General features: G+C 37.8%; 2 protein-coding genes across 2 annotated transcripts in view; one reads left to right on the top strand and one right to left on the bottom strand.

Annotated features, from left to right (window-relative positions):
- On the top strand, positions 1-26,102 carry SLC24A5 (solute carrier family 24 member 5). The gene is made up of 9 exons (XM_077764458.1): positions 1-121; positions 822-1,001; positions 18,321-18,404; positions 18,499-18,602; positions 18,936-19,036; positions 20,722-21,002; positions 23,082-23,288; positions 25,167-25,268; positions 25,780-26,102. Exons 1-9 carry the CDS (start codon positions 1-3, stop codon positions 26,100-26,102), a joined length of 1,503 nt encoding a protein of 500 aa, XP_077620584.1.
- The window catches only part of MYEF2 (myelin expression factor 2), a 51,459-nt gene continuing 49,604 nt past the window's right edge, over positions 26,024-27,878 (bottom strand). Inside the window, exon 19 of the mRNA XM_077764366.1 lies at positions 26,024-26,844. Coding sequence (XP_077620492.1) covers positions 26,681-26,844 — 164 coding nt within the window. The 3' untranslated portion in view covers positions 26,024-26,680. The remainder of the gene's footprint in view (positions 26,845-27,878) is intronic.

The raw sequence follows: 27,878 nt of genomic DNA, 5'->3' as shown, positions 1-27,878 counted from the left end.
ATGCAGACCGAAGGGGGCCGTCGGTGGGCCAGAAGGGCTCTGCTCCTTGGCATCTTCTGGGCCACCGCACACCTGCCTTCCCCGGGTGCCCCCCTGTCGCAGCGCCTCCCGAGGGCCACAGGTAAGTGGACACTGGGGTCAGCTGCCCCTGCTGCTGCTGTCACGTACGGATGAAGGGACAAAGAGGAAAATTCTCACTTGACTCACTTCGGCTTATGCTTCCTCCTCTGATTTTTAGCATTTGAAAGAATATCAAGCACTTTTGATGCCTCGAATAAGTTCTCACAGATAGCTCAGAAATAATTCACAGACAGAACGAAACAGGCGGGTGTCCAGTTTTGGGTTTGTTTTTTTTTTATTGTTAGAGACTTCATCCTGAAAAGAAAAATCTTTTGTCTTAGAAATGCTCCGCAATAGTGGAGGATTCTTCGCAGGCCTGTGAACAACTTTGGGCTCTGAGCTGGGAAAATGAAATTGTACAGTTATTAGAAATCTTTCTCATCACAGACATGGTGACCCTTTGAGGAAGAGGAGGGGTTCAGAATTCCCTTTCAGAAATAAACCAGAAGAAAGAGTGATTTCATGATTTTTCTTCTTGTAGTTCTCTTACTATCAGCAGCTTATTTCATTAAAGCACTTCTTTTGGGTCCCAAAGGTTATATTTTTTAATTTCTACAACTGCATCATATTCAAAAGTGTTTTATACATTTTCACAAGCGTTCTTGAAATTCTACCATTACCCCACACTTAAAGAGTTTGCTTGAGGAATCTCTCCCTGTGGGCTTGGATATTTCAAACTTCCTCCTTCTTTTTCTTACCAGGAAATAGCACCCAATGTGTGATGCCTTCGTCCCTGGAGTTTCCTGAAGGGTTTTTCACGAAACAGGAGCGCACAGATGGAGGCATCATAATCTACTTCCTAATTATCCTGTACATGTTCATGGCCGTGTCTATTGTCTGTGATGAGTACTTCCTACCCTCCCTGGAAATCATCAGTGAATGTAAGTGGCTGGAAATCTCCCCCATCATTTTCCAAATTAGTTGTGCCACACATATGTGGCTGTCTTTAAAAAATTTTTTTAATGTTTATTTATTTTTGAGAGAGAGAGACAGACAGAGTGGGTGTAGGGGAGGGGCAGGGAGATGGAGGGAGACACAGAATTGGAAGCAGATTCCAGGCTCTGAGCTGTCAGCACAGAGCCCAATGCGGGGCTGGAACCCACGAACCATGAGATCATGACTTGAGCTGAAGTCAAATGCTTAATGAACTGAGCCACCCAGACGTCCTACATGGCTGTCTTTTAAACAGCTCAGCAACCGTTCTGTCCATCTCAGCTGGTTTCAGAGCACCCCCTTCTGTGTTGTGGGGCCCCTACCTTCCGGAACTGGCCTGCCTGTGGTTTTTCTTGGTGGTTCACATGCAGCAGAACATCTTTAAATGAGTACTCAGCACTTTTTATTTTACTATCTCCAGAAACTCTTTGTCTACTGTACTACCTGACTGGTGGTATGTTGTAAAACATTCCAGGTTTCCACATATGTGCACTTGGTGTGCACTCCTAATACAAGGGACTCCTAATACTTGCCATTTTATACTTTCAAAAACTTTTTTTCAGTTTTATCTAAACTTGTAATTTTTTAAAAGGTTGACGGTAAACAAATGACATTAAGGACTATCTTCCTCCCCTCTTCCTTTCTCAGCCTTCTTCCAGTAAGGAAAGTAACTGATGCTTATGAAACAATAAATAAATAAATCCTGTGTCCTATGTAAAGTGACCTCAGTCATCTGATAATTGTAAATTTAGTTATTAAAAATTAAGCTCAGGTTTCTGAAAATAAGATCTTCCAGGCTAAGCCCCTTTGTTCCATCCCTTCAGCCAGGTACATGGTCCACAGTTCTGAGCTAGCAACCAGTGTGTGTATGTTTCATCAGTATACCAGTCCCTAAAATCAGGAGATCAGTGATGATTCAGACCATATAAGCAAAGGGCCAGCAGAAGTTTCCAGTCTGTCTCCTGCCTGGTTAGTTGCATTGGTTAAACGTACTCATTTCAGAGAAGGTCAAAGTTCAGGGTTAGGTTTCCTACTGCATACTCACAGAATTGCCCAGAAACTGCATCTTCTCCCCCCCAAAACCCATGCACACATATGCACACACACATACACACACACACACACACACACACACACACACACACACACACACACACACTTGTTACTAACATTTCTTCCCAGAGAGAGAGAGCTAGAATATTAACTCTCTTTTTTCTCATGGCCCCAGCTCCCCAACCCCACTAGAAATGCTAGTTCTTTTCTCTCTTGTTTGCTGCACCATAGCACTACTCTTAAGACCTAAAACAGGACCTGGCAAGAACAGAGGTTCTTGACACATATTAGTTTAAAAAAATTTTATAGAAAAGGTAAGCATGTTTGTTATTATTTTTATTTAACTTAAGTAGGTGTAAATATATACATTTTTATCTTGACATTCCATCTTACATTGCCATCAATATTTTTCTATAAGAGAGTAAATTACTTTCACATTATATTTTTACTTTGAAGAAATGCAAGAAAAATAGAAAAAAAGTAAAAATCACCTACATTTTCATCACCCAGAGACACCCCCTCCCCCGTTACCATTTGGTGTATTTCCTTTCTATCTTTTAGATCTAGCTATATATATAGTTTGAGGTACGCTCAAAGGTACACACATTTTCCTCATTTAATATTTTATTCTGCACATTTCCCCATATTATTAAATACTCTTAGAAACATGATTTTTAATGGTAGTATGATTTTCCAAATGAATGAAGTACCTAACACTGGGTTTTATACATAGTAGGTACCCAGTAGATATTTATCATAATTTAAAAATTTTTTAATCTCATTGGACATTTTTTTCATTCTAAGCAATGTTGTGCCCACACGTGTACAAAATCTTTGGAAACCTCTCTGATCATTTTTTGTATTTTTAGTTTTAAAAAAAAATTTTTTTTAATGTTTTATTTATTTCCGAGAGAGAGATAGTGTGAGCAACGGAGGGTTAGAGAGAGAGGGAGACACAGAACCTGAAGCAGGCTCCAGGCTCTGAGCTATCTGTCAGCACAGAGCCCGATGTGGGGCTCGAACCCACGAACTGTGAGATCATGACCTGGGCCGAAGCCGGATGCTCAACCAACTGAGCCACCCAGGCGCCCCTCTCTGATCATTTTTTGATAAAGATGCAGACCTATGCATATTTTAAGCTTTATTTTATACATTGCCAAAAGCACTTCGTAAAAGGTATGCCGACTTACACACCTCCAGAATGTGAGATAGCTTCCAGTCCAGAAAATCATGAATAATATCTTTTAAAGTGTCTTTGTTAATTGCTTTAAAATGGAATGTCACTTTATAAAATTTGTATTGATCTTATTATTTGTGAGGTTGAACATTTCATGTTTATTTCAATTTATGGTTTTGCTTTTTTGCTTTTTTGCCCATGTTCTGACAGGAGGGTATTTGTCTTTTTCTTACTGATTTCCAAGACATTTTTTAATATTAGGATACTAACCCTTTTTCTAATATCATTTCTACTTCACACTTTTTCATAGTTTGTTGTTTTTGCAATTTGTTTATCACATTGAAGTGTATATATTTTTAAGTAAATTTATAAACATTTTCCTTTATGATTCTCCTTTTGGTTTTACACTTAGAAATTTTTATCCCCAGGTCAGAAAAATTGTCATAATTTCTTTTACTTGTAGTTTCTTTTCTTTTCCTTTCTTTTCTTTTTTTACATTTCCTTTTTTCTTCCACTAAGAATTTGTTTTGCTATCAGATGCAATGCCATTTTTCAGAAAGTTTATCAATGTTCATGCATTAAATTCTTATATATATGTATATGCCTCTGCTTCCAAACTCTTAGCTGTTCCAAACTCTTAATAATTTGTTTATCCTTGTGCCAGTAGTGAACCTGTAATTAGACGACCTACATAGATCATGTTAATTATATCATGCTAAGAAATTTTAAATTCAAGGTACTATGTCCCACCTTGAAAATTTCTCTTCCTGGAAAACAGAAAAGTCAATTTTTTTTTCTTTTACGTTGCCAAACAATGACTTGACTAAAAAAGTAAATTCATCAAGAATTTTGTTTACAAAAAATTGCCTTGGCAGTGGTAAATAAATAACTTTTCTAGCCCTGCAGAAGCAATTGCATTAAAATTTAGACTGCTACTTCAAAATAATCTTCATTAAGTGACTTCATCGAATATTTATAATAATGACTTCCACCAGGCCACTTGTGGAATTACTTGGAAACATCATCAACAGACAAGTGAATGGCTCTTTGCTCTGAAATGTAATACAGTAGCTATTATGAATGTGTAAATTGGTATTCAGCCCAGAATTGGGTCCACAATTCCAATGTGTGGGAGGTCAGGAGGGGGGTACAGTTTCCCCCAACAGCAAGCAATTCTGACATTATCTACCCATAGACAGTATCAGATTCCAGACTGCCCTTCCCATCCCCAGCCCCCACAGACCTCAGATGGCATTTGCAAGCCTAGATTATTAGCTGTGTTTCTAACTAACTGGTTATGGATTGGGAATTCCAAAGATCCCCTTTTTGGGTTTCAGATACCAGTCATAAGGCTAAGGTTGTTATCTATACTTCTGACTAACTGACTATAAATCAGAGGTTACCATGACCTCCTTCTTGGGTTCAATTAATTTGCTAGAGTGGCTCACAGAACTCAGAGAAACATTTTACTTACTAGATTACAAAAGGATATAACTCAGGAACAGCCAGAAAAAGGGAAGAGAAACATGGAGCAAGGTATGAGGAATGCCCTCTACAGACATGCCACTCTACCGGCTCCTCAAATCCCAGCTTTTTGGTTTTTAATGGAGGCTTCATCACATTGGCATTATTGATTACATCACTGACCATTGGCACTTGGTTCTGCCTCCAGCCCTCTTCCTTTCTAAGGAGACCTGTGGGTGGAACTGAAAGTTCCCTCCCTCTAATCACATGGTTTGTTCCCTTGGAAACCAGCAGCCCCTTACAGTTGGTGCCCAAAATATACCTCATTAATGTGACAAAAGACCCCTTTATCAAACTCTACAGATAGGAATTTCCAGGGCTTTTGGGAGCTGTGAGCCAGGAATCATGGATGAAAACCAAATATCTACTTTTTTTTTTTTTTTTTAATAAATCGCAACCCATCTCCTGGTCTTCAAACATGTATCCTCCTTATAGCAAAACAATCATACAAGTCCAAAGACACTGGCACGTTACTCTCATTCAATTCATTAGTAACTACTCAGTCCCCTTGCTGAGCTAAACTGTAGGCAGTAATACTAGCAATAGCCCTGCCTTCAGTTCATGCCTGATCGTGCAGTGTGAGGTCACCCAGGTGCACAACTAGTGAGCTATTTTTACCACAAACAATATGTCTGAATTCACTGTTAATCTCAATTTGGCAGATGGGACGAAGGTCCATCTCATCCCACCAGGCCCCCAGGAATTGTGACATAAAGGTTGAAGACAACCATTGCTTAGCAATCCTCCCTGTTTCCAGTCCTTGTAGCTAGCTGCAGCCCCACTCCTTTGACGACTGCATCTAGCAAGGGGACAAAACAACAAAAATTTGAAATGATGTGAGGAAGAGAGAATACCAACACCTTCCCCCTCTTGCTTTAACCCAGATCCACCAGAAAACAAAAAGCCCTTTAGTGGGAGACACTCCTCTTGGATACCTCATGTTCAGGGTGAGGTGAGCACACACTGGTGAAGGCTGTAGGCCAACTCTTAGTGCCTTTATCTCCCCCCGTTTTCAGTAACCAATATTTCAATTGCCCACTCCAATTCTCTAGCAAACTTCTCTCTCTGCCCATTGTTAGATATTAAGGACTGTAAAATGTGTTCCTTGGTCTGAAGAAATGATGGTCAGCAATCCAAATCAGTGCAATATCTATAGCTCCTGTTCTTGTATAGTATTTTGAGCACTTGCATCTAATACCAGGGAAGCAAAACCCATTTCAGAGGCAGTGAATACCACTGTCAGGACCCACTTGTAAGCACTGAAGGCTACTAGCATCAATCTTCCTTCCCAGCTATGGTCAGGACCTTCCTGCCAGGGAATCTGCCACATAGCCATCTGGAGTCTCTGTCTCTCTTGTTGGCAGCTAGAACAGTTCCTATTGGCATTCCGTGCTGCTGGAGATACAAGAAGAATGTGTCTAGATTCAGCCCATCTTTGTATTGCTCCAGACCCTCATGTCCACCCATTCCATGAACCCAGGTAGTCATCTCAAAGGAGCACACAGGGATATCTACTTACGTATTTCAATTGCCTTCCAAACATGGGAGTTCTTATGGGCTGCCACTCTCATGCACCTTTCAAACTTTCATAGTGATTTCCACAAGGTTATGCCTTAAATGGGCACACCTTTAGCACCCACATTTCTATTGCCTTTCTAATCTGACCATGTGGCCACCCAAATAACAAGTTCCTTTTATCCTTTCTCTTCCCAAACCAAATGCTTCTGTGAGCCAGGGCCATTCCAGCAAATCCCCGTTTACTGACACCAAACTAGGTAAGTTCTGAACCCCCAAAAAATTCTTTTGGTCTTTACAGAGGCTTTATTATACAGGCATGATTGAGTCAATTGGTCAACCTCCAGTCCCTCTCCTCTTCCTAGAGGTCAGGGGTGGAACTGAAAGTTCTAACCTTCTAATTACAGGGTAGTTTCTTAGGTAGGGTCCCAAAGTCACTTTGTTAACATAACAAAAGATGCCTTCATCACTCTCAATTCCTAGGAAATTCCAAGCGTTTGGAGAGCATGAGTCAGTAACTATGGCTGAAGACCAAATATATATGAGAAATATATTTTGGTCATCTGAATGACCAAATACGTATTTCTTATAAATCACAATATCACATGTGTGATTGATGGATGCCCATGCTGCTGCTAAATCTTCTTCAGCTGCTAAGAACTGACCCTGGTCTTGAGTGCTGAAAATGCTGGCAACAAAATGAGATAGAAATAGTGCTGGCTCGATTCATTTTTTAAGTGCCTATAAATTAATTCTGTCATTTCTCTTTTCAAGGTCTAGCACAGTCTCATCCAAATTAGGACATCAGCAATAAAAAAACAATTTCCCTGGAATTTGTTTACATCCACAGAAACTAGCTTCACAAAAGTCTGCAAACGCTTTATGTTTCCCCATAGTTCTTTTGAGGAGCATTGGGTCATAATAATTCCACCCATTTTGTCAACTAATAAGGATTAATGTAATCCTGAAAGCAGTTTACTGAAGCATTCCACAATGCGCTGGAGTGTTTTTGTTTATTTATATATTTAGTTATTAGCTATTTGTCAAAAAACAATTATAGAAGACCAAGCGTGGCTCTAAATTAAATAGAGATGGTTTCATTTGGTGTTCACAGAAACCCCACAAAGTCAGGTCTATGAGATTGGTTTTACTGATGAGAAGCTCAGATGATACATAACTACTTAAGTCTAGGCAGTAGGACACTGCAGAGCCTGCTCTATCCAGTGCTAACATCCAACAATGTTCTCAACCATATATTCTCAACCAACATCCAACAACATCTCAACCAATGTTCTCAAGTGCTCTGATACAATTTGACACATCCTTCTTTGAGGCTAGTATCCATAATATGGTTGTTTCAGAAGGACTGTTCTATTTGAACAGCCTTTTTTTTTTTTAAGTTAATTTATTCATTTTGAGAGTGAGAGTGCGCATGTGCAAGTGGGAGAGGGGCAGAGAGAGAAGGAGAAAGAGAATCCCAAGCAGGCGCTGCACCATCCGCACGGAGTCCAACGCAGGGCCTGAGCCAAAATCAAGAGTCAGTTGCTTAACTGACTGCGCCATCCAGGCACCTGTGAACAGTCTTAAAGGATGTTTTCATCCCAAGGGCAAAAAAACCGACAACAACATCAAATACTCATTGTCACTGTGGAGGAAGTCTCCTACAAGATTAAGAGAATCCACTGAATTACTTAAAAAAAAATCAGTTTAGACTTTCGGCAACCTATTGGAGGTTGTAAATTGATGTTATAAAGACTTGCCAAATGTAATAATTAGACTCTGAGGTCTAAGCCGTTGGTTGTTTAGGATGTCCATGAGATCTTAGCATGGTACCATGGAACCAAATTATCACATGGGCTGCAATGACCTTCTGTAGGGTGCATGTTATAAGTCCCAACCTAGAACACGATGGGAGAATTGGCAGGACGATGGCCCACCTCAGCCCCATCAACTCATTACCCACTCCTCAAGCCACCAGTAGTGTTTTGTTTGGTCAATAGAAGGCTATTCAGCAAGGTGAAGATAGAAGAAGCTCAGGACTGGAGTCTCCACACAGAGCTGGTGGAGGGCAGACCCTCTTGCTGATACCCACCCTGGGCCCTTTTTCTGTCTGTAGCTATCTATGTTGACCTGGCAATTTCTTCTAGAGTCACCACCACTTCTTCCAGCAAGGCTCTTTCTTTTCTCCTTGCTCTACTTATGATCATAGAAGCCACACAAGCTTTCCTCCCCACCACAACTTCAACACATACTTCTGTTAGACAACCTGAGGCATTTTGGTGTCATCTTTAATCGGTGGCACCAATATGGGAAAATGCTGTTGCTATGCCCTCTTCCTCTAATCCCTTTTTTATATCCACTTATGTTCTATAGGAAAAGAGCCTAATGATGATGCATTGAACATAGAGGAACGAAGTGAAATTAATCCACATCATAGAGGGAATAAAAATCACACTCGTGTCCAGAGCATTTTACCTTCAGAGATAAGACCTAGTTTCTGAACTGGGAATTACAATAAGGATTCAGGGGAAGGAATTGATGGATGTCATTAGAGGTGGAATATTATCTGAGATCAAGGGAGCTAGAGATAATGGGGTAAAGAATAAAGTTAAGGGAGCCCCTTATCCCCACCAGTTGTGCTACCCTAGACCACTAGTTAGGTGGATACACTGAGGTGTGTGTGAGACAGAGACAGAGACAGAAACAGAAACATACAGGATTCCAAATGAGGACAAGGAAGAAAGTGGCGGGTGCGGGGTGGGGGGGTGTCTTTGTGGTCTCTGGTCATTCCCGTAAGCCTGACTTATGAAACTGTCTAAAATTCCCATGCTTGGTTTGTAAAATTAGTCACATTTGGTACTATTTGCTTGGGGTTTCTTCTACTTTCTTCCAAAAGCTCTATGATATACTTGCTGGATGGTCTATCACAAGACTGAGAATCACAGCAGGTGCTGGGTGGGGAGAATGCCATTCTGCTATACTGAGATAGTCAAAGAGCCCACCCTGAAGCCCAGCACAGCCCAAGCTCAAATCCCAGCCCCACCACTTACTCGCTCTGACCTTGGGCACAGTGCTTAACTTACTCCATCCCAGCTATTTCAGAAGCACAAGGAGGGTAATGAGAACTCTTAGCTCAGAGCTGTGTGCCAAGTACATGAGGAAATATAAGTAAACTGCACACGCCACTACCTAGCACATTGTAAACATTCACTAAATATTCTTTATTACATAAGGACAGACTATAGAGATTATGATCTTTTACTCAGAAAAAAATGAAAGTGGAGAAGGTGAGCGATCAAAGTCAATATGGATATGTTTGGGGCAAATACCAAATCTAGGGCGCATCTGCTATACCTTGAAAATCAAGTTTAAGGCAAATAAAAGCAGTACTACTTCACAGGCTAGGAAGTACATTTATGAAACCCATCCTCTTATCTAATCTAATTCTCCATGTAGCAACTTTAAGTGATACCTCAACTATCTCTGGAATACTCTATCTAGAGTCTCTTTTATTTCTTTTACATTAAAATCCATACAATTTTATTCTATCTTTAGTGATCTTTTCTTGTTTAAAAAGTGGTATCTTTAAAGTATATTTAATTTAAATATAAATTAATGTTATGTATGTATATAAATTAAAAATATAACATAAACCATATTAAATTATAGCCCAAATAAGACTACTAGATCTCATCTCTATAAGCAGTTTGGTTTTAGAAATACAAAAGTTCAGCATAAAGCCAAAATAAATCCTTTTTATGTATCCTTTTGATATGTAATAGGGGTCTTTTAGAGTTGTTTAGCCACTGTTTAAAGTAGCTTTCTTTGCCTTTTTTCAAGCTAACTTCATAGAAAACTGAGGACTGGTTACTTGACATAGCCCAAAGTCCACAATGAGCTGGCTAAGACACGTCTTTTTAAGTGTTACACTAATATATATTCAGTAAGGAATTCTAAATCCCTCCAACATGCTATACCTTTGAGATATAGCATGTCTTATTTTTTTTAAATTTTCAAAATATTCCTTTATTTTTTTGAGAGAGACAGAGTGTGCGTGGGTGAGGGGCAGAGAGAGAGAGGGAGACATGGAATATGAAGCAGGCTCCAGGCTCTGAGCTGTCAGCACAGACCCTTACATGGGGCTCAAACCCACGAACCACGATATTACAACCTGAGCCGAAGTCAGATGCTCAACTGACTGAGCCACCCAGGCGCCCTGAGGTACAACATTTCTTAAGTGAAAATTATCTTAATAAGGTGTTAGGGAAAGATACTTAGATAAAATATTTAATTTTTTATCAAAAGTTTATTTTTATTCACTCTGCTTTAAATCCATGCTTGCCCATATTCAACTGCAACGTTATGTGTCAGAAATAGACAATAAGAGAGAAATGCGAGTTTTAATTCCAGGTGGAATTGGTTCTAAATTGATAAAAGTGAAAGGGAGTTGAATAATTCCATGGGTATGGCATTTTGGATAGCCGACAGTTTCAGGGGATTATTTGGTTCTTAATCCTCATGAAATTTACAGAGGTCAAGCCTTCCCAAAGAACAAAGAATCAAAGAATTGTGCTTCCTCCCTGCCACAAAGGCACTCCTCCTCCTCTTAAGAGCATATTCACCCTCTTTGCTCGTCTTTTCTCTCTGATCTAAGTTGTGGTCCCCTTGGATTGCCTCTAAATCTACTCCAGGTATATGGATCTGACTAAGTGCCAAGTTGTCTGGGTATTACCAAGATGCTGTTATTGCAGATACAGAAAACAATAATAAGAGTAATAGCAATAATAATAATAATAATAATAAAGCCATGCATTAATCTCTTTGCTTTACCTACATGGATAACTGAAAGAGGAGCCTTTGAGGGTAAAGAAGATCTAGGTGTCTATCTCATCTCTGCAATAACTACCTCTGTGACCTTGGGCACAAAGGTAGTTATGGAGCCAAAACTGAGGTAATTGTGAGGTTTGGAGATAAAATTTTTTATACATGCATTATATGATAGGCTTTGGGCAGGTGCAAAATCACTATAATATTATAGACATTAGATTGGAAGTTGGAGGGAGTCCTCTTAAGTGGAATTAGGTCTTAAAAAGCATTATACAGGGTTTTAGAATTTATTCCCTCATAGCTCAGACAAAATATGATGTGGTAACTATAAAGAAATCAAAATGTTTTTATTTATTGCTAAACACATCACAGAACATATATATATGCTGTACCTTGAGAAGCTAGGCATTTATCCCTATGATGCTAAAGCTGTACTGAAAAAAAAATCTAAAAATATACTTGAAATGAATGTTAGAACCATTTTTGCAAATCATAAAAAGCACATTGTTTTGCTGTCACACTTCATTTTGGACTGTAATTAAACTACTCAGGATGACTACCATTCCAGTCACTGGAGTTGGGGCTGAATGACCTTTGACTGGTCATTCTAATCCATTCACAAAGCATGAAAATTTGCTGTCACTGGTGAGTTTCTAAAATTGTATTAGAGGATGCCAACTTACATATAGCTTATGCTTATAACTATTAAAATGTGCATTGTGAAAAGGGCTGGAAATACATTAAAATGATAGCAGTGGTTAAAACACAATGGTAAACATATAAGTGACTCTTCTGCTTCTATATTTCCACTCTATCTCCTAAATTTTCAATAACATAGGGTTTTTTTTACAATAAAAGAAATTTATTTAACAATAAAAAGTGGCATAGAGTCTAAAAGCATAGAATCAATATCCTACATTTTGATAAAAATTGACAAAATTAGAAGACACTGCCAAGATTATGTTGGTGCCAACACTCCAGTTTACATATGGCAAAATGTAAGGTTTGTCTGAATAATGTGTCTAAAGTCTCATATTAAGGTACTGGCAGGGCCAGAATATATGTTTCCATTTTAGTTTAAAACTCTTCCCACTATATTATCTTTCCAGAAGAGAGTTTTCAAAAGCTGTTATAAGCTTTTCAACATAGCATCAGAGAAGATAACATGCGTAAGAAAAAAGTCTGATGAGTTTTGGTTTAAGTTGTGGTCCCCATAGACCACAGTTCATTATCATAAAGTTGCACTTTATATAAACAATGTAATGATATCTAAACCTATAAAGAAAACTCACCTTGAACAGTTCTCCTATATCCTGAAGGAAATGTGATTATTCCTTCAGAGTAATAAAGAGGAAAAAAGTAATAGCTCTGGGGGGAAAAAAACCAGAACAATTTATCTTTAATAATAAACTATCACAGAGAGAAATGCTACCCAAAGGTCAGCAAAGACAAAGTCAGTCTATTCTAAAGTTCAAAGGTATAAACCATTTTACAAAATATGCTTAGAACCTTAAGATATGACTTGTTAAAGTATCTTTGAAGTTTTATACATCCATCTTTACAGAATATTTGCTTTCATAACTCAATTAGAGCCCAATGAATAGCAACACACTTTATTGTTACTGCCTTTTGATAGTGAAACTATTCAAAAGGGCCACTTATTTCCCTACCTTGTGACAAACAGCTCAATAGATCACCTTTTCCCTCCCTAGACTGAATTTTTCTAATGAAGCAGTCTTCAGCTAGCATTGGTCATTTGTTCTTCACCTGCACCAAGTTAGGACATTTAGGTCAAAATTAAGCATTTTTTCTTTTTCAACTTCATCCACATATTTAATTAGAGAATTAAATCACAGGCCCTGATTTAATTAGAGAATTCATGCCAATATCCAATATCACTAAATTTACACATTCTCTGGAATATGCTAGAAAACTTCCAAAGTATCTCTGACTCCTGTTTTATTTCCCATAGGAAAGAATAGAATGGGGGCAGTCATATGCCTGTGCCATGAGGCAGGGAGGAAAATAACTGAGTCACCCAACATGTTATAATTGGCCTGCCTGAGTGCCAATTTTACATTAGGTTTCTGTGGTGAAATAGAAATAGCATTGGATTTAGAGACAATAGACTTCGGGTTTGTGCCCTACCTTCTCACATGTGAGACTCTTACTATCCATGTAACTGAGTTACTTAACCTCCTGGGCCTGTGTCTTCATCTGTAAAATGGAAACACCACCACTCATATCAGAGGATAATTGAGATTATTAAATTATGTATATGAAAGTGAACTGTAATACCATGAATGTAAGATATCATTTATTTCATTCCTTCATTCCTAAAATGAACAAAGTTAATCTCAAAGCAATATGCCCTATTGTGTTCCATTTTAAAATTTTATGGCCAGTTGGTCTTACTACACATCACAGAGTCAGATAGATAGATGATAGATAGATAGATAGATAGATAGATAGATAGATAGATAGATAGATAATAGATAGATAGATAGATAGACAGACAGGCAGACAGGCTCTGACCAGCAAAGGAAATGTTATGAAATATGTTTCACAAAATATTACTTCTCTGCCTTCATTCTTCACTGCAACTTGTTCATCAAGCAACATGACCAGAGGCAAATAGTGAGGAACATCTACCCAACTATCCAAGAGGACTTTTCACAACAGAGGCTTAACAGATGGCAAAATAGCTCAGACTACAGCTGGTTGGGCCTCTGAGACAAAATAACCTCATGAGTCGGGCTGGTATCACCGGCAGGAAGGAGGTGGATGACTTTCCAACCACTTCCCATATCTTTCAAAATAAAAGCAAAAATCCTTGCTAGGATTCACAAGTCTTACATGATCTAGCCACCTATTACCTTTTACCTTATCTAACCTTTTACCTAATGCTAACTATAATCTGGGCTTTCAGCACATCATAATCTTTTTTGCTGGTAGAGGGTCTTGCCTCAAGGTTGATGGCTGCTGACTGATCGGTGTGGTAGCTGTTGAAGATTGGGGTGATGGGGCAATTTCTTAAAATAAGACAAAAATGAACTTTGCCACATTAATTGACTCTTCTCTTCATGACCAATTTCTTTGTACGATGCAATGTTATTTGATAGCATTTTACCAACACTAGAACTTCTTTCAGAATTGGAGTCTTCCTCTCAAACCCTGCCATTGCTTTATCAGCTAAGTTTGTGCAATATTCTAATTCCCCTTGCTGTCATTTCAACAGTATTCACAGCATCTTCACCATCGCAGGAAACCACTTTCTTTGCTCATCTGTAAGAAGCCACTCCTCATCCATTCAAATTTTATCATGATATTGCAGCCATCCGGTCACATCTCCAGGCTCCACGTCAAATTCCAGGTCTCTTGCTGTTTCCACCATGTCTACAGTTACTTCTTCCACTAAAGCTCTGAAACCCTCAAAATTGTTCATGAGGGTTGGAATCAAGTTCTTTCAAACTCCTGTTCTATTGACATTTTGATGTCTTCCCATAAATTGTGAATGTTATTAGCGGGACCTAGAATGGTGAATCCTTTCCAGAAGGTTTTCAATTGACTTTGCTGAGATCCACCAGACGAATAATTATCCATGGCAGTTAGAGTTGTGAAATGTATTTCTTAAATAATAAGACTTGAAAGTTGAAATTACTTCTTGATCCATGGGCTGCAGAATGGATGTTGTGTGAGCATAAAAACAGCATTAATCTAATTGTGCATTTCTAACAGAGTTCTTGGGTGACCAGGGCATTGTCAAATATTTTGAAAGGAATCTTTTGTTCTGAGCAGCAAGTCTTAACAGTGGTCTTAGGATATTTATTAAACCATGTTGTAAATAAATATACTGTCATCTGGGCTTTGTTGTTCCATTAATAGAGCACAGGCAGAATAGAGTTAGCATAATTCTTAAGGCCTTGGGTTTTCAGACTGGCCAATGAGCATTGACTTCAAGTTGAAGTCACCAGCTGCATGAGTTCCTAACAAAAGCCTGCCCTTAGAAACCTTGAAGCAAGACATTGACTTGTCCTCTCTAGTTATGAAAGTCCAAGATGGCATCTATTTCCCTATACAACACTGCTTTGTCTAACTCAAAAATCTATGGTTTCGCCATTTTCATTAATGATCTCAGCTAGATCATCTGGATAACTTGCTGCAGCTTCTATATCAGCACTTACTGCTTCACCTTGCACTTTCTTTTTTAATGTTTTTTATTTATTTTTGAGACAGAGAGAGAGACAGAGCATGAGAAGAGGGGGGAGGGACAGAGAGAGGAGGAGACACAGAACCTGAAGCATCACCTTGCACTTTTATGTCATGGAGAGGGCTTCTTTCCTTAAACCACATGAACCAATCTCTCCTAGCTTCAAACTTTTCTTCTGCAGCTTCCTCACTCACCCCTCTCAGCCTTCATGGACTTGAAGAGAATCAAGACCTTGTTCTGGATGAGGCTTTGCTGGAGGGAATGCTGTAGCTGGTTGGATCTTCTATTCAGACCACTAAAATTTCCTCCACATCAGCAATAAGGGTGTTTCTGCTTTCTTATTTTCTGTGTTCACTGGAATAGCACTTGTAATTTCCTTCAAGAGCTTTTCCTTTGCATTCATAACTTGGCTAGCTATTTGACACAAGAGGCCTAGCTTTGGGCCGGTCTCTGCTTGAAACATGTCTTCCTCACTAAGCTGAATTATTTCCAGCTTTTGATTTAAAGTGAAAGATTTGTGACTCTTTTCAGCTGAACATATAGAGGCCACTGTGGGGTTGGTTATTTATTGCCCTGATTTCAATATTGTTACGTCTCAGGGAATAGGGAGGCCTGAGAAGAGGGAGACAAAGAGGAGAACAGCCAGGCTGAGGAGCAGTCAGAACACATACAGTATTTATCAGTTTTCTGTCTTAGAGGAGTGCAGTTCATGGCAACCCCAAAAAGTTTCAATAGTAACATCCAAGTTCATTGGTCACAGATCAGCATAACAAATATACTAAGGGAAAAGTATGAAATATTGAGAAAATTATCAGATGGTGACATAGACACATAACATTAGCAAATGCTGCTGGAAAAAAAAAGACACTGATACACTTGTTTGACACAGGGTTGCCACAAACCTTCATTTTGTAGAAAACACGTATCTGTGGAGCACAGTAAAGTGAAGTCAGCCTCTATATATGTGTCTATCTCTCTCACTTTAAAACCTCTAGTTAATTTACCTTCTCTGCAAAGGCCTTTCTGGCTACCCAATCTAAAATTACAATCCTTTCTTCATGACATTTTATATGCTCCCCACTTCCTGCTTTCGCTCCTTGCTCTTTCTAACATAACACATATTTTTGCTTATCTTGTCTGTTTCTTTTCCCCAGAATTAACGTTCCAAAAGAGCAGAAACATTTATCTTTTATTTTTTCTGCTACATTCCTAGCACTTAAAAAAGCATCTGGCATAGTAGGTGCTCAGTAAGTGCAACAAATAAGTGAATAGCCAGGTGTTCTAAGTTATCAATGGCTGCTTAACAGATCACCCCAAAACCAGTGGCTTCAAACAACAATCATGGTATTACCTCTCACAGATGCGTTTACTGGGCTCAGCTGGTAGTTCCAGCTTGAGGTGTCTCATGCAGTTATAGTCAGAAGACTAGAATTATCTGAAAGCTCCCTCATGCCTGGTGCCTGGGATGGGGAAATTCAAAATTTGAGGGGCTGAAGGGGTTCCTCAGGCACCTCTATTTCTGTATGGGCTCTTCACGAGGTCTCTCTCCCGTATAGGAGTTTCACGGTGGTTGGGCTTGTCTGGTGGCTCAGGATTCTAAGGCAAAGGCCCTTAGAGAGAGAACCATGAGGACGTTTCTCACCTTTTATGTCTTAGCCTCAGAAATACTATGGCTCTGCCATATTCTGTTAGTCAAAGCGGTCACACGGGGAGACATAAGCATAGGCTCCACTTTTGGGGGGCTGAGAGGCAGGGAATGGAAAGGTTCTGGAAAATCTCATGAACACAAATATTGTAGCCATTTTTGTAAGATATATTCTGCCCCACCAAGAATAAAAAGGCATGCTACTTCCATAGGCTACTTATTAATCTACCAGTAAAGGCTGGTTGGGGATTTCTGATGCAACCTTGTCTCAGCCTTCCAAAAACAAGGTGGTCTTTTCAACATGGCTTTCTCTTCTCCTTCCCATAGTAGATCCCTTAGTTCTAAAATTGAAAGAGCCAAAAATGTCTTAAGGCTCTTCATCCCATTGGGGCACACCTGATTGGCTCAGTTGGTTAAGCGTCCGACATTGGCTCAGGTCATGATCTCACAGTTCATGGGTTCAAGCCCCATGTCGGGTTCTGTGCTGACAGCTAGCTCAGAGCCTGGAGCCTGGTTCAGATTCTGTGTCTCCCTCTGACCCTCCCCTGCTCTCTCTCTCTCTCTCTCTCTCTCGCTCTCTCAGAAATAAATAAAACATTTAAAAAAAAATTTTTTTAAAGACTTCATCCCATCAATCACTGAAGAGAGTGGAAGTGCTTGTAAGTCTGGGGGATATACACAGACTACTTGAATCCTTGTATTTTCTTGTGTTTCCTACTCCAAAGTTTCAGTGGTTGTAGGTTTTAAATCAATAGATTCTAATTATACAAAAGTAAATCTTATTTGGTGTTTAGTGACCTAATTTCCTCTCATTTGTATTGACATGGTTGACATAGCCAATTTGTAAATAAGCTCCTTAATTCAGCCTCACTTACGGATCTTAAAAACTACCAATATCCACTTTTTGTCCTCTTTAAAATTGGATTACAACGCCTGAAATACCTCAATTTCCTTTGTCAACGTACGGAAGCACTGCTGACAGTGTCGTTTGAGAGAAGTCCGGCGGTTGCCATACAAGCCCCACAGCCAGAAAGGAAGGCTTTTCTGGGTCCCACAAAATCCCCAAATCCCGCACCTTGCCATCCAGAACCCCGAGTTGCAGTGTAGCTCCGATGGTCCCTGGCCGCCTCTCCCCTTCTACGGAAGCATTAATGAATGCATAGAGGGAGCGAGACACTGGATTCCTCTAATTTTTGAACCTGTTTTATTTCTCCAGTCTAAGTCACGGTTAGTGCTTTTCTGTGAAGCTATAGACTTGAATATTTAGTTACAGAGACATCCCATCGTCACTTTAACGTAATTTCGTTTGCCTTCAGCCCTTGGACTGTCTCAGGATGTTGCAGGTGCAACTTTTATGGCAGCCGGCAGTTCAGCTCCCGAGCTGGTTACTGCTTTCCTGGGTAAATATCGCTCCTTATATTTTTTTGCTTCCTCGATGTGATTTTATCTTCTCCAAGTCTAGCAGCACTAATGTAGCAATTACCTTGCTCGTAGGTGTATTTATCACAAAGGGAGACATTGGCATTAGCACCATTCTCGGATCCGCACTGTATAACCTCTTTGGCATCTGTGCAGCTTGTGGCCTACTATCTAACGTGGTATGTGAAACACCTTTACTCCACAAATTTACTGTCTTGACACATGACAAAAAGTTTATAGTCTAAAGCAAACAGGGCATTCATGTGTTCAACCCAATTTATTAATCAGTAGAAAAACATGGATTCCATTTAAAGTTAACCTGCAAATCGCTCCTGGTCAAATTTATGACAACCAGAGAAGGTTCTGAAACACAGTTTTTCTTAAAATTCCTTCTTCTGTAAGCAAAATGCAAAAGATTACGGTATTTAGCAACAAACATACGGTTTTAGTATTGTGCTAAGCATGTACTCGAAGCTACCGTGTAATGGAAACAGCAAATTATCATTTTACAGGCCTCAACGCTATCATGTTGGCCCTTATTCAGAGACTGTGCAGCATATGCAATTAGTGTAGCCGCAGTCCTTGGCATAATATTCGACAACCAAGTTTACTGGTAAGCTTGAAACGATCATTACTCTTATGTAAAGCAAAATCAGAGAGGGTTTTATGAAATTCTGATGGTTTAGCGATGTCTTTTTTTCAGAAATGTTATTTCTGTCACTTCTCAGTTACCTGCCACTTTGGCACCATTTTCCCACGTGCCTCTGACCTAACTTCCTCCTCACAGTTGCTGGTTGGATTTTCCCTTCTTTGAAACTTCTTTAGTCACGCCAGTCTCGTCTCACTAATCACTGGACATTACCACGCTTCCCTCACCCCTCGGCCTGTTCCGGTTCTGCTGTTGTCCATTAAAGCCCCAGCAGTTGGTCTTTTCTTCTATTGGGTTGTTTACTTTACCTAGGTTAGAAGTGGCCAGAGTCACAAGACCGGAGAGAAATGATGGAGGAAGTAAATTTTAAAATCTTTAAATTCTTCCAACTTTTTTCTCTGATGTTCACTTAGCAATGACTATAGCCTTCTTCCTCGAAGAATCAATGGTATTTAGGTATTAGCAATTGTTTGCTTTCCTTGTTACCTCCCTGTGTCTTGCTGTTGCAAGAAAATGAAAAAGAGGGTGACTCAGTGGACAGCTAACTTTTCCACTAACAAGAGCCAGGTATCTATTAGGTGTTTGTCACTATGCTAGGAGTCACGAGAGATGGAGAGGAACGTAAAATGCATAGCCACATAGGCTGTGCACTGCATAATGCTACAGGATACCAGCAAAATAGAAAACAATGTAAACGGCACCTTTCTGGAGTATTACAACTTAGCAATCCTGCAGAAGATCTGCAGACAAGAAACTTAAAATCTAGCAGGGAACAAAATTTCTAAATGAATCATCCTGAAATCTAGTCTGTCTCCCAAAGAAAGACGTGGCTATAGTAGGGATGGTTCTCGGACTCACTAGTGGTCTCTAAAGGGACAATGACTGTAAGAGTATCCAAATCTATGCTCCTTCCCTCCATTAGGGAAAACAAGAACTCTGTGCTTTCAGTGCAGGAGAGCTTCACTGGCTATAAAACAAAATGTAAATGAAAGGTTCAAATGTAATGGTATTACCTAATCACAACTCTTTAGGAGATCAGAGTATAGGACAACAGTTCTTAGTGTCCATGGTATGTTTTTATTTTTAAAATACCCTTATTTTGTGAATATAAGCCAAATTTAGTTCTATCAAAAAAAACCCAACAACACAACTCTGTAAACTGAAAAGCCCCAAAGCCTTATATATTCTGAATAGCTTACACAAAATTCTTATACCAGATTTCAATAGACACAGTTAAAATGAACTATATTCTTTTATAATTACTGCATATTTTGGGGAACGTATGCTACCAATGAACTGAGGTAGAGAATGTCCATCACTACCCACTAGTTTAACTTTTACTTTGAAAATCTACAATTTTTATTTTCAAAGCATGTTTATGCCTGTAATTTAGAAAGTTATCTATAAATGAAGACAGTGAGTTAATAATCCTTGGTTTTATTTGAAGAGAAAGGAATGCAAAGTTTTTATGCATAAACTTCTAATAATGCTGTAACCAAGTTTGGACACAGCTATAAAACCAATATACACCTAGAAATGTTATTTGCTTGTTGCTGTGTTGGAAAATTATGAAGCAGATACTGCCCCCAAACTACTAGCTCTACAAAACCTTTTTCATTTTAAAACACACAAATTTCTCTAATTTATAGGTATGAAGGAACTTTACTGCTTTTGATATATGGATTGTATGTTTTGGTGCTATGTTTTGACATTAAAATTAATCAATATATTATGAAGAAATTCAGCCCTTGCTGCACTTGTCTTGCTGAAACTACGGACAGAAGTGAGCAAGAATCACTGATGGGATGGGAAGACGACGGTCAACCGCTCATCCGTCGGCAATCAAGGACTGACAGTGGGATATTTCATGATGATTCTGGCTACTCTCAGCTTCTGTTAAGTTTGCATGATCTTAGTCAGGTTTCTGAAGGTAAGAAGCACATCATCCCCGCTACTAAGCCTATTCACTAGAAAAACGGGAGTCTCATCTTGATTCAGCAATTACTATATGCTTTTTGTGTAAAAGACACTGTGGATATTCAGACATGATGAAGAGAGGTGGTCACTATCCTTAAGAAGCTTCCAATACTGTAGGGAAAAAAGAAAACAGCTAAAAGATGAAGGTTTAAGTACTATAAAGAGGAGAAAATCAAGTACACCTGTAGTTCCTAAGTGGGACAGACTGTATACAATTTGTATAAAAGCTAGGAAAGATCATCACAGAGAAGGGAGCATTTAAACGGAGCCTGGTAGAATAGATCAGACTTTAACGGATGACCTGATTGATGACCTGATTTATAAGGGCTACGGAAGTCTGTTATGTAAATAACGTAGAAGTAAAAGTAAGGTATATTCGAGAAATTGATGCCAAGGAATTAGTATGAGCAAAAGGCCTGGGCAAGAACTAGCATACCTGGAGCCCAAAATGTACACATTAAGGAAGCAGAGAAAAGGTAGATAGGAAAGAATAGGAGAGTCTTGGATGCTAGTATGTAAGTCTCTGCAGGTTTGTGAGCAAGGCAATGAGAGGATATAAGAAATGGAGTCGTGAAAGAAGCCACTAAAAAAGCTGATGTGTTTGGTAGATGCCTGGACAGAGCAAAGGAGTAGGAATGAAAGAGACAATGCAAAGGAAGCATCCAAGATGAGACAACTGAAGAACTGTACGGGGCCAGAAAAGGGAGCAGAGGAAGTTCTGAGGCCTTGTTCATGACTGAGAAAGTGCGAACACCACTTATAAAAACTTGGAATTTAGGAAAATGCACTAGTGTGGGGAAAAACAGTTGTTTGAAACATGCCATGTGAAGAAGGAGCAGAACACTGGGATAAATACATTTAGTAGAAGTTAAATTCACGTAGGGCCAGAAAGAGAAATTTATGCATTAGTTTTTTACAAAGTGCTTGTATGAAACTGAATCTAAGTTTACCTAAGTATCTTAGGAAGCTATTCTAATTTACTACCTACAAAAATTACAACATGACATTTCCCTTCTTATAAAAATTAGTTTCTAGCCTTTCAGGTGCAAGTGGCATATTGCTAAGTTAAATTTTATAACAAAAAATTCAAAGGAACCACTCCAAATTTTTTTATTACACTAAAATTATATCTAATATTATTTAATGGTTCGTTGGCTGAAGCTCTGCAAATTTTTTTCGGGAGTTATTTTACTGGCACTAGTTGTAATGTAATTTGATGCAATACATGGCTACATTATTATGGTACATTACAAAATTGTACATTATTTTGTAAATGCCATGCAAATTTTAAATAATTTTCAAGTGGACTCTTATTTCTATCCAATATATTATTGTCTTCCACTAACTTAACAAATTAAATAAAGGAACATACTCAAGTTTTTTAAGTTATACACTGTAGATTCCATACTTGTTCTTATAATTTCTTAAAGGCTCTTCATAAGAATTATAGTGAATTCCAAATTTCACAAATACATGTTAAGAAAGAAAAACTGAAGCCCTGCAAAAATCACAATGAGAATTAGAATGGAATATTCAACTCAATAAATATTATGCTATAATTACTTATACACCTTAAGTATGTATTACCTGATACACAGGGCAGGCTAGAGACATCATCAATATTGGAGAACAGAGACAAGTAGATAGTTATAATCAGTAGAAGGCAAGTTAATCCCATAAGCAAAAAAAAAAAAAAGTTACTAAAAACTATTCCCATTGTAGAAAACCAAGAGAAGTCCAACTGACACTTCATAAACATTATATCTAAATACATTTGAATGATCCAAGATATTTTGATGGATTTAAGGTCCCAAATCAAGAAACGCTGAGTATCACATTTATACTGTCTGCCCTAAAGTTTCAATTAGTTTCTTTTTGCCAGCAATATCAGTAATGAGGTATTCAAATGTTTTAAATAGCCTCTTAGAAACTGATACAGCTAATTTATTTCAATATAGCTTTCTAAATGGACATTTCCAACTTAATTGGCCATTTGAGAAAACTCAAAATCATTTATTTTTTTCTTCAACAGATCCACCAAGTGTTTTCAACATGCCTGAAGCAGACTTAAAAAGAATTTTTTGGGTACTATCCCTTCCTATCATTACCTTACTTTTTCTAACCACACCAGATTGTAGAAGAAAGTTCTGGAAAAATTATTTTATTATAACCTTTTTCATGTCGGCACTATGGATATCTGCATTTACATATATCCTGGTTTGGATGGTCACAATAACTGGTATGTATCAATAGTGCAAGAGCACAACTTAAAAATAATCAGTTTCAGAGAAGAACTGCATATATTCACTAAATGCAGTCTAACTAAGGAGGAATGTCTCTTTATGCAAAGACTAAAGATACCTGCTGTTTACAAAAAGATTAAAAATTACTCTACCAGCAAGATCACTCAGGGGTAAGTTGTATGTTACGTATCAAAACTATAGTCTCAAATATTATACAGCCTAGAGTTACAGGTCAAAGGATCTTCTTATAAATGAAATCAAGTACAGAGGATGCCCTCCTATTATGCTAATACTTAAATCACATTGTATGGGGCCCACAATATACTCTATCTATTGAATTCCATCCCACAATGAAAAATATAGCAAAGGGACAGTATTTTGAGAGAACAGTGTGTGCTCGCTGTTTAACTGGATTATATTTCATTTTGCTTTTTAATATGGCAATACAAACCAACTATGAAATGAGTAAAAAGTATATAAAGTAAAATTTCAATTTAAGTTTCTACTACCTTCATGATTATAATTTAAATATTACTGCCTGGCCATAATCAGCTCTAGTTCCACAGAACTCCAAAAGAAAAGCTGAATATAAAGATAGAAAAAAATCAAGAGTTTCTCCCAAAAAAGTTAACCCAAATGGATATACCAGAGCAAGCAAACTACGGTCTGTGTGCCCAAACTGCCAGGACTCCTCTGTTTTGGCTCATCAAGTTTTACTGAACGTAGCCACACCCAATCGTCTCTATATTATCTGTGGATGCTCTTGCACTGTGACGGCAGAAGTGAACATTTGCAACAGAAACCACAGAGCCTGCACTGCCTGAAATAATTCCTACATGGCCCTTCACAAAAGAAACTTGCTGATCAATGACTTCTCCAAAATTAATAAATGACTTAGAATAGCATGCTAGCAAAAAGCAGAGTATTTTTTTCTTTTTTTTAATGAGAAGGATGAAAAAGTCCAAATAGCTTGCATATTAAATCTCCAAATTTTCTCAGCCAGAATATATTTGACAATAGTAATCAGGAAAAGAGCAAAATCAAGTAATAGATCATAGAACAGCCCCCAAGATGATAAATATTAGTGTTATTTATGTACATATGAACTCTGGAAAACCAGTAACAAAAATTAACAACCAAATACAATTCCAATATCAATATAGAAAGCATGCAATAAACAGCTACTTAAAGTACTTTTGACATTTTAAGAAAAAGATTCTAAAGTATTCAACTGCAACATTAAAAGAGCAATTACATGTATTTTCATTTAACTTCCCTCTGATTCTGTTTCTGAATACATTTCGGAAAAATGCTGAACTGACACCAAATGCAACAGAAGGATTAATAAATCGGGACCATAATGTTAGGAAGACTCAAGGAGAACCTTAGTTTTGTTTTCCTTTGTTTAAGGTCTATCACCAAAGTAGGACTTAAAAATGTGTACCAAGTTAACGCATTTACAGGTTAAAAACAGCTATAAACAATTTGCTTAATTCTGACCACTTTAAGAAAATGCTTTGAAAAAGAGAAAATAATCAATCTTATTATTAGCATGTATTATGCAACAGCCTTGATGAGATAATAGTGAACATCCAAACCTTCTGTAGGCATACCAGGTAGGGGAATTATTCCTTAGTAGAATTTTGTCTATTAAATATCTTTAGATATGTCATTAAAAATCTGTGCTATCTGTATTACCCAATTTACCAATCTTATTCAAATACTTTGTTAGCTAAAATCTAAGTACATATTGGTTGTGAAACCTAAATGTGCCTATTTTCGTTTTGTTCAGAAAGTAAGTATCTGAAATAACTGCAGAGAATGGTTACTCAATCTATAAGATTTGTAACTTGTAGTATCTATGTTTATTACAGGGGAAACATTAGAAATCCCAGACACAGTAATGGGCCTTACTCTATTAGCGGCAGGAACAAGCCTGCCAGACACGATTGCCAGCGTGCTGGTTGCAAGAAAAGGTAAGAGCTAGGTCCCTTGGGCTGCAGCGCCCATGCTTCAAGCCTGGCTGAGATAGACTAAGAGCAAAAGTACCTTGATAAATATTTATCTCCTCAGCATACTCTGAAGAGAAAAAAAAAAAAAAAAGAGTGACTCAAAAGAAAGGATTTACTATTTAATAGCAGATTCATTTCACTAAATCTAAACCCCCAAATAATACTCATCTGAAATGTGCATTCAGTCGTAATTAACCATATTAAATTAGAATGAAAAGCAACAAGTAATCTACAGACCTTATTGAAAAATGGTTTAATAAATAAAGATAATTATTATTAAATAAATGTTAAGACTTTAAATACTAACCCCCCCAAATTAAAAAATACAAATTCAGTAAGACTTCTGTTCTAATATAACAATTTTCCAAAACCAACAAACAAAAAAATTCCAGTGTTTTTTTATGAAGCTTATTAATAAAAATACAGTATTGGTGTGCACATTTTAACAACATGCTTTTTTTTTTTTTTTATGAAGGCAAAGGAGATATGGCTATGTCTAACATCGTGGGATCCAATGTGTTTGATATGCTGTGCCTAGGTGTTCCATGGTTTATTAAAACTGCATTTATAAACACATCAGCTCCTGTGGAAGTGAACAGCAGAGGACTGACTTACATAACCATCTCTCTCAACATTTCTATTATTTTCCTGTTTTTAGCAGTTCACTTCAATGGCTGGAAACTAGACAGAAAGCTGGGAGTAGTCTGCCTGTTATTATACTTGGGGATTGCCACATTATCAGTTCTACATGAACTTGGAATCATTGGAAATAATAAAATAAGGGGCTGTGGAGGTTGATATTAATAGTGTTATGTGGAAAACATGGATGATGGGAGAAGGAAGAGAAGAAAAACTCCATTTCCTCATTGAAGTCAAATAAAAAATGTCCTGAACTTTAGAATCTAAAACTTACTTACAATAATTCTTTATCACCAAAGAAAAGTAATTTAAAACCAACCAAAAATCGCATCCTAATTTGTCTGAGCCCTTTCTTTTCAAGGACAATCACAAATATAAAACGGAAGTTTTGAAAAAAATCATCTATGTTTTACCTTACAACAAGTTGATAAAAGTTGAGGAAACCTGAACAAATCCCACTATGTAGTACTGAAAGTAACAACAAGAAAATGGCTTATTTCATTAAAAACAGTATAACCATTCATTTAAACTGAATGACCGACTTGCTGTCTTTAAAAACCCAAACTTGAGATTAACAAAAATCACAGTATATTCAACACTATACTGTTAAAAGCTGGTGGGAGTTTTAAAAGTTCATTTTTACAGCTTTTGTAAGCATACAGTATTACTAAAAAAAATGACTTTTTCTAGGAGATTCAGCAAAACAGATGTAAGAATGTTCCAACCGTGGTCTAAAATTATGCATTACGATCCAAGCGAACATCGATTTCTCTGCCACTGATTTTTATGCCATTCATTATTCTGCACGCTTTTTCAGCTGATTCTGGGGAGTCAAATCTGACCGTTCCACAGCCTTTTGACTTTCCATTCTCCATTTTTATTTCTGCAAACATTACATGACCTGTAAAAGAAAAATTATAGAATTACTAGTCAGTTTAAATGGATTTCATTTCACCACACAGGTCTGACATTCCTCACAGCCAATGAAATGATACATAGCTGGCTAAAAACATTAACGATTTAAAAATAACATCATATAAACATTATTTTCATCATTTTATCTTCTGAATATAAATATATTGAAGTGTACAAAATAGGAATCAAAATAAATTTGCTTAAGATTTGATATTTTACTAAAGTAGAACATAAAAATATTTTTTATGTAAATTCTTAGTTTCTGAAGTAAATTTATAGCAGTAAGGCAAACAGGACAAAATACCAGCAAGTCACCATGCACAATAACAAACTTACAAATTTAAATAAAATTACTTTTAGGAAAAAAATAGTTTTTTCACTTTCTGCCCAATCTCCCTAATTCGCTTCTTTCCCTTTTACCCTCCTGTTCATTCCTTCATCACTGCAAATACTAGCGACTACTTAGAATTTTAATTTTTACCAGGCCACAAAAGGCCCCACTAATTCTGCTTATTAATAACCACAGTGCCATTTATTTATTCAATACCACAATTTGAACTTCGGTGTAAGAGTACCAAATAGGTTATGGAACTAGGCATGGAAGAGATATCATCGACTTAAATCAATGAAAGTAACAACAGTGATGGTAAGGACACAAAGAAGAACCTCAGAGAGGCTTCGAGAGGAGGAAGAAAACCAGACAATTGTTAATATCACTCTTGACTCTAGAGACTGGTATTTGAAGTAAATCAGTATCATTTATCAAATTACAAAATGTCCATAAATATCTACCACCCACATCAGAACACTTTCCAGAGTGAAATGGAGAGTGATTAGTAATTACACACAAATAACAGATGAAAGGGAGACTATCTCCAGGCAAACTGGGATCTATTATCACCAGGTCCACACGGGTCTAGGGGAGTTGTGTGCCCACTTATCATACTTCCTTTCCTTGAATCTTATATAGTTGCCAAATCACTACAGGCTAATTTTAGTCTGGCAACATACTTAGAAAGC

Source organism: Crocuta crocuta, unplaced genomic scaffold (genome assembly GCF_008692635.1).
Source record: "Crocuta crocuta isolate KB4526 unplaced genomic scaffold, BGI_CrCroc_1.0 scaffold102, whole genome shotgun sequence".
In the NCBI taxonomy this organism is placed as follows: Eukaryota; Metazoa; Chordata; class Mammalia; order Carnivora; family Hyaenidae; genus Crocuta; species Crocuta crocuta.
This window is presented reverse-complemented; position numbering and strand designations above follow the sequence as displayed.